General features: G+C 42.8%; 1 protein-coding gene across 7 annotated transcripts; it reads left to right on the forward strand.

Annotated features, from left to right (window-relative positions):
* Positions 1-1,768: 1,768 nt before the first annotated feature.
* On the forward strand, positions 1,769-11,772 carry slc8a2a (solute carrier family 8 member 2a). Of its 7 annotated transcripts, XM_041951861.1 has the most exons (14): positions 2,024-2,110; positions 2,506-2,643; positions 2,859-3,086; positions 3,173-3,451; positions 4,264-4,698; positions 5,098-5,459; positions 7,141-7,244; positions 7,771-7,788; positions 8,227-8,234; positions 8,273-8,276; positions 8,923-9,035; positions 10,072-10,171; positions 10,924-11,196; positions 11,396-11,772. In XM_041951861.1, exons 1-14 carry the CDS (start codon positions 2,039-2,041, stop codon positions 11,770-11,772), a joined length of 2,511 nt encoding a protein of 836 aa, XP_041807795.1. In that variant the 5' UTR covers positions 2,024-2,038. The 7 variants fall into 7 exon arrangements, with proteins under 7 accessions (XP_041807788.1, XP_041807795.1, XP_041807792.1 ...); XM_041951858.1 differs by lacking the exons at positions 7,771-7,788; positions 8,227-8,234; positions 8,273-8,276 and adding an exon at positions 7,303-7,312 and having other exon boundaries at positions 3,173-3,463; positions 7,141-7,267; XM_041951857.1 differs by lacking the exons at positions 8,227-8,234; positions 8,273-8,276 and having other exon boundaries at positions 8,890-9,035.
* Positions 11,773-12,589: the final 817 nt, after the last annotated feature.

The following is a 12,589-nucleotide window of genomic DNA, read 5'->3' on the forward strand; positions in this document are numbered from 1 at the left end:
TTTGGTGAGCCCACCACCCCCCCCAACAGCTCCCGCTGGTGTAAGGTGGCCCTCTGTCTGAGGTCGTGGTAACCATAGCAGGCCTTGGAAAGTGAAATGCGATGCGGCGGGCCCTCTGGGCTGTGTTTCTGAATCACAACTCCATAATGAGCTGGCCGAGCTCAGGCTGCATCAAAGATGCAGCACCCCGGTATCTGTTTCAACTCACGATGCACAATAGTGCAGTGTCACCTGAACAGAGGGAGTGGAGGTGGTGGGCCCAGGACGAGCGCAGAGGGACTGAAAGCTCTCTACCCCCCTGCTCTACTCACACCCATGCATCCTCAGACGAGCTCACACTGTGACCTGCCTGCTGCACTTTACCATGCGTCTGCTGCGCTGATGTCTGTGCTTTGGTTTTGTCAAACCTTCCTTTAATGCAAAACACATCTTAGGAATGTTGTAAAATAAATAAAATAATGAATCAATAATCGATAATAAAAAACAAAATAACTCATTTCAAGAAGACGATGATACTTAGAAAGTATACATTTAAGCTTTAAGCTTTAACACATGTTGTGCTTGGTAGTAGGCAGTAATTTAGTGTTTTTTTCAAGTCAAAATACTGTTTCACAGTATGTGTGTAGTGTCTCTAAGACGCATATTTGAAAACAGTAGACTGCTTGGTAACATCACAACTCAGTGATTAGTCATAAGACCTCTAATGGCCAATAAATAAGTTATGGTAGCACACACAAGGGTCACTCATGCAGATTACCAGTGATAGGTATCAGGGAGTGACAGTGACAGATTAAGGTTAGCCTAAGTGGTAATGATTCAGATAATAAAGAAAGTAGGTAATTAATAGCAGTTATTAATGATTGCAGTTGTGTCAGATTGTGGTCATTGTGGACATTACTTGACACATTAGAATATTTACCAAATGCATTTCTCTGCGTATTCACATGTGTCAACATTAGTTGACAGAAATAAGATGTGTGTCTGGTAATATTCACTGGTTCTCAAGAAAACTAATTTGTTTTCAAGTAGCATTCCCACAGAGATGTTGACTCAGCACTGCAGGCAGAAAAACACTGAGCCCTAAATTACCGTTAGTCATTCTTACCAGCAGGCTTCAGTGATTAGTGCCAGAGAGTGATAACCACACAAGCTGCATGGCTTAACAACCTGGCTTTAGTTTCTCAGAGGTCAGTTTGATATGCTGTTAAGATACTCTCTCGGGTCAGTTTACTTTAATTGCTAATAACGGGCCTTTGTGTAGGTGGCTCTGGGAAAAAAAAGAAAACAACCTGCATCCTGTTAACTGTGCAGCACCGCCACAAAGACACCCCTGAAACAGTGTGTGGTTGATCATGACACCCAGGGTGTTACATAGGATTACCATGCAGAGAGTGTAAGAGAGTTTTGGCAAATGTTAGTAATGCACATTTCCTTCTTCTCAACTTACTCACAAAAGTGATAGAAGTAAAAGTGAAACGATGCAGCAGGTTTAGGTTTTAGTTGTACAGGATGAAGAGATGATGTTTTGTGTTGGTTTTTCACTTTTTCACTCCATGTGCAGAGTTGTTTTACAGCTACGTTCTTATGTTTTTGGTGCATTTTTACACAAAAGAAAGAAACAAGATAGTCTGCCATACACTGGAAAACTATTACACACCATTGGATTTCTTTCTAAGAACAATGTGCCTTCCTCTGTTCCTCCAGGAGAGTCCTCTCACCCAGAGTCCCCCCAGCGACCCCCAGGCCAGACTCCTGACTCAGGGACATCATGGGACCCCTCCCCAGTCACCTTTCCCCACTCCTCTTCCTCTCCCTCCTCCTCCTAGCCCATCCCTGTACCTCCTTCAGGCCCCAGGTTGTGGAGCGAGCGTCTGGTCCCGAGCAGCCTCAGTCCTCTGCTAACACAACGGGGTCTGGCAAGCGGGCGTGTACGGGCGTTGTGGTGTGTAAACCTGGTATCCTGCTGCCGGTGTGGTTGCCACTCAACCCTCCGCTGGGGGAGCAGGCGGGGAGGGCAGTGGTCTACTTCGCCTGTCTCATGTACATTTTCCTGGGTGTGTCCATCATCGCAGATCGCTTCATGGCATCCATTGAAGTCATCACCTCTCAGGTATTGTTAAACTTAATTCTTTTAAGAAATGAAATGCAGCCATGCATTATTTGATACACAACCATTCTTACTTTATTGATAACAGCGAGTGCTGTGGTCATTATCCCACAGTGGCCGCTGATCAGCAGCCTTTTAGAAATATCAAACATACCTCACAACTCCTGAAATCCACATCTATCGAGTTCCTTTGAATGCAACCAAATGTTGTCTACATCAAATGCTCTGAATTAAAATAAATGTACAATCCTCTAAACTGCATAATCAGTGATCTTTTTCTTACATTTTGAACATTATCATATTGTGACATTGCTTTGATTGCAATAACTGGAACTTGTGCATAATGACTTCTGTGATGGCAGCACCTTTGACATTTTTTCAACCTTCTGTCGTTGTAGGAGAAAGAGGTGACCATCACCAAACCCAACGGAGAAACAACAGTAACGACAGTGAGGGTCTGGAATGAGACTGTGTCCAATCTTACACTCATGGCCCTGGGCTCCTCTGCGCCTGAGATCCTGCTTTCTGTCATTGAGGTACACAAGGTGTTTCATATCCCTTCGACATAAACCATCACACAAAAAACTGTTCAAAACATGTATGACACTTTTTCCATTCTTAAAAACATGCACGTGCTGCTTGCAATGTCACAAAAAACTATGACTGATTGTGTATGTTAAATGAATAATGAATCAATACATTCAGTTCCATTTAACCTAAAATCTGACATTTTTCTTTTAACTGTCGACAGGTGTGTGGGCACAACTTTGATGCAGGGGAGCTTGGCCCTGGCACCATAGTGGGCAGTGCTGCCTTCAATATGTTTGTGATAATCGGCCTGTGTGTGGGGGTGATCCCTGAAGGAGAGTCTCGCAAGATCAAACACCTGCGCGTATTTTTTATCACGGCTTTCTGGAGTATTTTTGCCTACATCTGGCTCTACCTCATACTGGCTGTCATCTCACCTGGGATTGTAGAGGTGTGTTTCCGATGACTGTACGTAGATGCGTTTCTAATGAATGGAGCGTGTGAATCATGTAATGCTCACATTGCCTCTGTTACCAGGTGTGGGAGGCCGCTGTGACGCTGCTTTATTTTCCGGTGTGTGTGATCTTGGCCTGGATCGCTGACCGTCGCCTACTCTTCTACAAGTACATGCACAAGCGTTACCGTGCTGACAAGAGGCACGGCATCGTGGTGGAAATGGAAGGTGACCTTGCGCCCAAAGGCATTGACGTGATCATGGATGGAAAGTTGTCAGACGGTGGTTCGTGTCCTGGAAACTCCTCCAGTGTGACAGTCTCTGTGCAGACAGGCAATGAGCTTGACCAGAACAAAGATGAGGTAAGACAAGTGGCTCAGGGAGGAATGCTGTTGTAGGCACACAGAGCGTGATGGAAGACAGAATGGTGTGAAATCATAGCCTTTTTCCCTTTAATGTCAGGTTTGGTGTCTATTTTGTATTAAGTAGTTAGTGATCCTTAAATTGAAAAACTGATGTTTTTTGACTCAGGTTTGGGTAAGGTTTTTCTTAAAGAGGAAAGAATACTTCTCTAGTATTTTTAAAAGGCAAAAGGAAAAGGAAGAAAGCTACTCACAGGGGGACGTCTTCTACCCTGTCCAGTCCACTGGTGGGTCTAATGTTTTACTAACTTTGAAGCTAAACAGGACTTTAAGAGGAATATAAGGTTTCCTGAGGCTATTAGGATTCAGTCCCAGCAGGAGTCTGAATGGCAGGAGTGCAAGCAGCAGGAGAATAACAGCAGGAAGTTGATCAGTGGGACGCTGAGCAGTAGGAGTTTCTGAAGTTTCCGTGCAAAAGATCCCTGCATTAGTCTGCAAATTGCACTTCATACAAGTTTTGTCCAAGAAACACCAAAACTTTTTTCATTCTAAACTAAGCTATGTCTTCTCATTCTTCTCAAATCCTACCAAACCCTCTCCAGGACCCCACTGCACACCCAGCCTGTGTACTCACAACTTAAAACGTCTGCTGTAACTGCCACCACTGACACGCTCTGTAGCAGTTTTCAAGAGCATTTTTCACTGGACATTTGGCCAAAACTTGCATCTCTATAAGTATGAGATATTATAGAGATATGATAAGTCATGAGCTGGATATGAGAGTGCTACAGCTGGTTTCTTCTCTTGGACAGGTGGTCCGCATCCTGAAAGACCTGAAGGAGAAACACCCAGACAAAGACCTGGACCAGCTGATTGAGATGGCCAACTACTCTGCCCTGGTCCACCAGAAGAAGAGTCGTGCCTTCTACCGTGTCCAGGCGACACGCATGATGATTGGTGCTGGCAATATATTAAAGAAACACGCTGCAGACCACTCACGTCGCTCAGGAGGCCAGGACTCTGACTTGGCCACATGCTCACACATTTGTTTTGAAAGTGCCCAGTACCAGTGCACAGAGAACTGTGGGTCTATGAGCCTCGGGGTGATTCTTGAGGGGGGCACAGGCCAGAACACTTTCTATGTGGACTACTGTACAGAAAATGGCTCTGCCAATGCTGGGGCAGACTATGAATTCAGTGAGGGAACCCTGGTGTTTAAGCCCGGAGAGACCCGCAAAGATATCAAGGTGAGCGAGGGGAACAGGGGACTGTGAGAGGAAGTGTTCTTAGTTCACATAAAGGAATTTGTCAGTGTCAGTTTAAGAAGTTATCAGTGTAACACAGTTCACCGCGGTTAGATTTCACTGTCTGTGTTTTCTGTTAATCTTCACTGTCAACTGTGAAAATAAGGCAAACATGCCTAAAACATAAGCAAGGGATTTTTGCAAAGCTAGCTTCGTACAAAGTTGATTTAGGGTGATGAGCTTTCATTCCAGACTGATTTCAGATTGTAGAGATCACTAATATTTCAGGGTTTGATATCAATGGGACCCCGACTGTTGTCAGTTTCAAGTGTCTGCATTAGAACTGTTATGGCCTCATGAATCCATGAGGAGAGTGACCATACACTACTCTGTGCTCTCCAGGTGGGCATCTTGGATGACGACATTTTTGAGGAGGATGAGCATTTCTTTGTGCGTCTTCAGAACCTGAGGTTAGAAGAAGGTGGAAATGAAGGAGCAGGAAGTCCGCTCAAAGGTAGACTAGTGGAGCCGCTGGTTGCCACCGTCACTATCTTGGATGATGACCATGCTGGTATCTTCACCTTTGGCCAGCGAGTGCTGCGGGTGAGTGAGAGCACGGGCACCCTGACAGTGACAGTGGTGAGGAACTCGGGCTCCAGGGGCACCGTTGCTGTGCCGTACCATACAGAGGATGGCAGTGCCAAGGCTGGGGTGGACTACGAGGAGACCAGAGGCGAGCTGGAATTCACCAATGAACAGACCAGGTGAGGCACAGCTAGCAACCTGAGGCATCCACCGCAGAGTCCGATGGATGTATTTCCTTAGAACATCGATCTATTCTTTTCCAGGAAGGAGACAGTGCAACTCTCTTCCTACTCTTCAACATACTTTACATTAAATCAAGGATTTTACATTATCAAAAGCCCTCAAATGTTTTTAAAGGATAAGACTGGTAATTACTATTGCCATTGTCAACAAAGCCCATGATAAGACCAAATCCAACAATCTGTTCATCCATCTCTCAGTACTTTCTCACTTCTCGACTCTGTATTTGGCACTCAACCCCAGTCCCTTTGGTTCTTACTAAAGACAGCCATTTTTACTAATTGGCCACAAATACATTGTTTCCTTTTTTTAAAATGCTAAATGACTTCCTAAACAGCTGATTACTGTGATTTTTAATAAATGTTACATGAATAGAAGTACATTGGTAGGGGACTTTTTAAGGCCTGGATCTTGGGTGTTAGGGAGTATTTCAGGTACAGGATGGTGTATGTGGCATTGACTCAAAATAAACTACAGCTTGTGTGCTCAAAACAATGAAGGAAGATGTCATCCAGTGCAGCAGTGTGACTTACTGATGTTTTTTAATAGTTAATAGTTGATGATACTACTTACTACTACTACTACTAGGGTTTTAATGGGCCTTATTGATAATAAGAAGAATACAGAATATCACAAAACGTGATGGTGAAACTTTTAATTAACCTGTAATGCAATGCAGGTAGATCTTGGTGGCAAGCATATCTTCAGAACAGGGTTTATCCACATTCTCTATATTTGACCAACTTCTTTGGAATAAAATAATTGACGAACTGAAATATGGTCTGATGTCTCTGAACCTTATGGATGATTACTACAAACACATGAGACAAAAGCTTTTACCTCGGCCCATGCTTTTAAGAAAGGGGCACCGGACCCCACTGAAAGATTCCTATGGGTTATCGGTCGCCCACTCCTGGTGGAGGAGGTCCTATTAGACAGAATTACCTGACGACTTGACACCCAAAGATAATCCTGTCCCCGATCAGGTGTGGGAACCTCTAGTCACCCCATGTAGGCTGACAGATCATTTTCTCATTAAATTTTCAGGTTATATAAGCTGTGTTTGCACATGGACTAATTGTACACTTAGTGAAAGACTCTGTTATGTAACATGGCCAATCAACAGATGCTGCACAGTAAATGGTATGATAATTTGTAGATCACTGGTAATGGAGAAGTGTATGGATGTGTAGCCGTATTATTATATATTTTTTTCTGCTGGGATCATTATAGCCTGTTTATATATATATACTCTCCTACCAAAGTGCCAGGAAGTCATCAAAGTATTCCACAAATGAACTATGCAGACATTGATTAACCAGGGTATCGTGCTACAAGTCATTTAGTTTAGCTGTATTTCTTTGGCACACTGAGGAGCAAGAGCACACCATGTTAAAGCCTGAATTATTTAAAGGCCCATTGTGATTAATAATTTAGGTCACTTCAATTTGCGATGTGATTTAGATGGTAGAGCAAATGTTTAAGATCTGGTGTATTGTGTATTTATGCGCCTTATTGTTCATTGTATTTAATAGTACTTAATTCTTTGTTATTATCTTTGTTGTTGTATGTGTCTTTGTGTGTGTGTGTGTCTGTGCGGGCGTGCTTGCATATCTCCAGTCAGAATTTAAAAGTGCACATTATAAATGTGGAGGAGTACGAGAAGCAAGAAAACTTCTTCATTGTGCTTGAGGACCCCAAATGGCTGAAGCGGGGAATCTCTGGTAATAAATGTGTGAGCATTAATGTCTGAGTGTCTTGTGCTTTCATGGCAATGAAGAGCGAGACGATAGTCATAGAAGAAGTCTGTTTACACTAAAATACAAATAGTACACTCCGAGTAGAGGGCAGCAATAGCCAGCATCAAGCGGCTGAATGCCTAGCACCTGCGTCAGAGCCAGTAACTGAAGATTACACGCTGCCATTCACTCTCTGTTTCACTGTAGCACAGGCGCTACAGCCAATTATAAATTTAGTGTCCTTTAGTTGCATGTCCCCTCTAACCTTAATGTGTCAAAAGCATGGTACAGAAATCAGATATGTGCTTGTAAGTGGAGACCAAAATAATCAATTACATTGGTTTGTAATGTACAGAAATATAATTCATTATTAACAGTGAGGGTGCACTATGCAAGAACCAAGTGTATTCAGGTATTTCTGTTGCATTTCAGGTTCTTTCACTCTAATGTATTAGACGCTGGTAATAAATTTGTTATATTGTATTGAAACGTTGTCTGTCTGTCTTCACAGCACTGCTGCTAAACCAGGGTAAGATCATTTGGGTGTAGGTTTAGGTGTTAAAGGTGCAATGTGCAGCATGTTTAAATACCAGCATATTACTGCAAAATTACATATCTGCCGAGGCTATAAGTCTCACACCAGCAGCAGTGAAGTTAATGTTTTTTCTAAAAATTGATTAGATTGCTTCCTGTAACAAAAAAAACGTTGCTGCTTTTCTTTTACACTCCCTGACACTGTGTGTGTATTTGTTTAAAAGAGGAGCATATGCATGGATTCAGCCTTTCATTGCCATTGTCAAACACTCCAAAAGCCTTAGCTCCATTTATGCTTCTTCTTGTTTTGTGCTGCATATTATTACTCTTACTTCCTACCTGGAAGCAAATCTTTATTAGTCAATTGTGCTCGTTGAGGGTGGGACCTGTCTCCAGGACCAGCACTGGGAGTGAAGACAAGACCACCACTGAGGGCAGGGTGTGCCGCTACTATGACTGAGGCCAGGAAAAATGCTGAGGATAGTGCTATCAGCAATGATGGCAGTGTCAGGTCCACTGGGGGTGGGTTGCTGCCCTGGGGGCAGTGCCAGGAACAATGCTGGGGACAGGAACTGCTGTCACCCTTCAGGACTGGCACATCCACTGTGCCCTTGTGGTTGAGCCAATGACCATGGGTGGTTGGAGTAGATGCTTAAACCACAGCTAGCTCCTACTCGTTACCAGCGTATAGTTAGTTTACCAGGAAGTATACAGATAAGAATTGCAACCAAAAATATCAATATATATGTCTCTTAACAACTCTGCATCTCCCCTTCTCCTACACTTTTGAATGATCCCTCCACTCATGCCTGGGCCTGTTTGTTATGGCCATTTTCTCCTTTCCATGACTGGGGCTTTTAGAAATCCTATTGGCCACCTGTTTGAACAGGAAATACATCAAATTATGGAAGCAATATTGTCTGTAAATGCTACACACAGCACCTTTAAAAATGTTAAACTTTGAAAGTGTGTGCAGAGCATGGAATGCTTTTTTTTATTGTTTTTTTCTCCATCTTTATGCTTTAGGCGTGGGCCTGTACCCTTGGCTGAGGTTTAGGATGTGTGTGTGTTTTGTAAATGACAGGATAAATGAAAGACGTGACAATTAAATCTCTGTACACCCTGATAGGACACCCCACCCCTGAGGAGGAGGAGGCCCGGAGGATCTCTGAGATGGGCAAACCCATTCTAGGAGAGCACAGCAGGCTAGAGGTCATCATAGAGGAGTCCTGTGAGTTTAAGGTGTGTGATTGGCAGATAGGAGGCTTTGTAGGCTCCGTACTCTAAAACAAATAGATCCCTGAAAACAAGGTCAGACAAGTATTTTTCAGGTTAAATTCACCAGTGTGTCTTTATTATCATCATGACTTGCAAATGTGCAGCTTAAAGGCATGTAGGCATAAAATGTATTTTCACAACTATTATTACTGTTGTCACATGTTTCAAGACTAAATCGTTGCAAAATATGCTGTTAGCTGCATTCGGCAGGAGTAGCAATAAAATGACATTTGGATGGCGTAGGAGTAGTCAATGATAATTCAACTGTTATTTCCTGTAAAAGCTTTCACAAATATAAAAACCTCAAGGGCTGGGGTTGTTGCACTCTGAACATCTGTGTTACAAGTGAGGAAAATTTGAAGTATATGTGTTTTAATTCTTCAACCACCTTACACCCACTGACACATCAGACTCCCAATGGAGTACTGGACCAGGTACAGTTCTGTCAGCATGCTGTGTGTGATGGCACTGATGAGACTTTTCTCATCTCTTTTTCTCACTAAACTCTCTTTACACTCTTCTCATTTCAAATTCTTTTCACATCTTCCTTTTCTCAGTTTTCTACTTTTTCTTGTGTGTTACGTGCATCTTGATTTGAGATGCACTGAGGCTATGTGTGTGTATCCTTGTGTGCTGTGTGTGAAATGTGTGGGTCAGTTAATTCTGCAGCAGAACAGTGATGCCAGTGGTTTTGTGGGTGTACTAGTAATATTTTACATATTAGTTTTGGATATCAAACTGGGCCTGGTGGACGACAAACCTTTTGTGTTCTCTGACCAACTTTTATAATTTAATGTTCCCATTAATTTTTTAGAAGTATCTATTCTATACCTATAATAAATGCATGCATAAAGAAAGAAAACAAAAGATAAATTAAAAAATGGGCTTGTATAGATTCTATTTTATGTGGCAGAAATGTGAACCCACGGGTTCTGTGTGTATTAAGCTGAGCTATGACTGCCTCTGTCTCATTACTGACCTATTTAATGTGTTGTAACAGAGCACAGTGGACAAACTGCTGAAGGACACAAATCTGGCGTCAGTGATTGGCACTCACTCGTGGAGAGAGCAGTTCATTGAAGCAGTCACAGTCAGTGCAGGTCAGTGGCCATCATGTGTTTGTATACTTCATATGTTGATTGCTTTTTTAAGTATTGATCAGAGGCATAGTTTTTTTGAAGTGTCTTCTTAAACTTTTTTTATTCAGATTGATTATGTTTTCCATTTACTGAATTAAAGATGTGAAAGTAAAGCGTTTTGGCATTGTTGAAAAAAAAACCCCATTTATTTTAATGTTACAACTGGTTAGATTTTGGTTCTTCTATTTAGTCAGTTGGCCAGAGACAACATTCATGTCTCAACGCATTTATTTGGCAGAAAACTCAAAGTATATTATATAAATACAATATTCAGTGTACCATGGGGTATGGCTGTGAAGGAAATATGGCAGCAGTAGCACATACCAATGCTGCATGCACCAGCAGAGGGGGCTTTCCTATAACAGCCAAAGCAGCTGAGTTTGTGTTGCAGTATGAAGTGTGGAGGTAGTGTCAGGTCTGGCTATGTGAGACTACACAAAAAGCAACGTGACAAAACACTTTCCTACATCCAAGCTACTACTCTGTTTTTTAATTGGCTTCAAATGAGGCTTAATATTCACACAATCTCTCATGACTGTCCCTCAGTGTAAAGTCAGGTCAATAGATTATATGACTGTACCTGGTTACAGGTTTTCCTCTTTCCTCTAATGTGACTCTACAAGCTCATTTCTGATTGGCCCAAAATGTGCATCATTTGTGGATGATGTTTGTTGCTTCGTTTGATTGACCGTCACTGTGTCTTCTTTCAACAGGCGATGGAGATGAGGAGGAGGGACAGGAGCAGCGAATGCCGAACTGCTTCGACTATTTCATGCACATATTGTGCATTTTCTGGAAGCTTCTGTTTGCTTGCATCCCACCCACCGAGTACTGGAATGGCTGGGCATGCTTCATAGTGTCAATCTCTGTCATTGGTTTCTTAACAGCCATCATTGGAGACCTTGCTTCCCATTTTGGCTGCACAGTTGGCCTTAGAGATACTGTCACTGCGGTGGTCTTTGTAGCACTGGGGACTTCACTTCCTGGTAAGTGATTTTACTTGTGAGGTTGTTTTTTTGGCAATATGTTGTAAATCCCCAACTGGGAGGCACACACAGTAATAGCAATGTAGAACTCAGTTCAGTTTTTTCCAGAAGTCTTAGACAGGGTAAGAAGCACTGAAAGGGTACTGTGATGGATTAAGCTATTGAACTACTTATTTTCTAACCTCACTCTTTTTTCCAGATACCTTTGCTAGTAAAGTGGCTGCGACTCAGGACCAGTATGCGGATGCATGTGTGGGAAATGTGACAGGAAGCAATGCTGTTAATGTGTTTTTGGGCATTGGACTGGCTTGGTCCGTGGCTGCCGTGTATTGGGAAGTCAAAGGTAAGGTCTTCCGTGTGGATCCTGGCTCGCTGGCCTTCTCCGTCACACTCTTCACCATTTTTGCCTTCTTGTCTATGGGAGTGTTGATGCTACGCCGGAGGCCGTCCATAGGCGGCGAACTGGGAGGCCCGCGGATCCCCAAAGTCCTCACTTCACTGCTTTTCTTTGGACTCTGGTTCCTCTACATCCTCTTCTCTAGCTTGGAGGCCTATTGCCATATACAAGGCTTCTGAGAGAGCACAGCTGGGGAGAGTAATGACTGCCCAATAACGAAGACGCACACTGGGACATTTACCTGTACGGTACTGTTACACTAAGGATCACTGAGAAGACCTGTCATCACTTGACAACTGCTGCCATGGTTCATAAAAATATCTATACACACTCCAGACTCATGCATGCGAATCTGTATGTCACATCCACTGCGGGACACTTCCAGTCAGTAGAACTGATTGTGACAGTAGTGATTAATGAAGTGGACTAAATAACATGTAGTGACTGTTTCTGACAAATGGTCAGCATGTACTCTGCGAAGTAACAGGATTTTACTTTATACTGACTTGATGCCTGATAACCTGGCTTTCAAGTTTGTTCTTTTTCCTCCTCACGCATGTAAAGGCTGGGTCACATTATGCTGCCCAACGTAGTAATTGAATAAGAAAATCAATAATAGCTGCTTTTACGCAGATGAGCAAAGTAACTGATGATAAATGACAAGCTGCCCTGATACATGAAAATAATGTTGCAGGACATCACTCTGCTTAGTGTAAAAGCTGTTGCACCTGTTGTTTTTGTATATCAGGGCACCTCTGAATATATCATCACACTTACACCTGGTCACTTGTCACAGTCAAAAGTAGAAGCTGTGTTCAAACTGTCATCCATTTTTCAAAGGTTGTTTGAGTCAGAAAGCATTAACCCACAATTAGCTCTGTTTGACCAGTGAGAGTTAATTGGTAACATAGTGAAAAGCAAAAGTACGGTCGCTATGGTTTCCTCCAGTTCCTGTGTACAGATTTAGATCAATAGTCAAACTGTTGACGGGAACTG

The sequence above is a fragment of the Chelmon rostratus genome, chromosome 14 (assembly GCF_017976325.1).
Source record: "Chelmon rostratus isolate fCheRos1 chromosome 14, fCheRos1.pri, whole genome shotgun sequence".
Classification (NCBI taxonomy): Eukaryota; Metazoa; Chordata; class Actinopteri; order Chaetodontiformes; family Chaetodontidae; genus Chelmon; species Chelmon rostratus.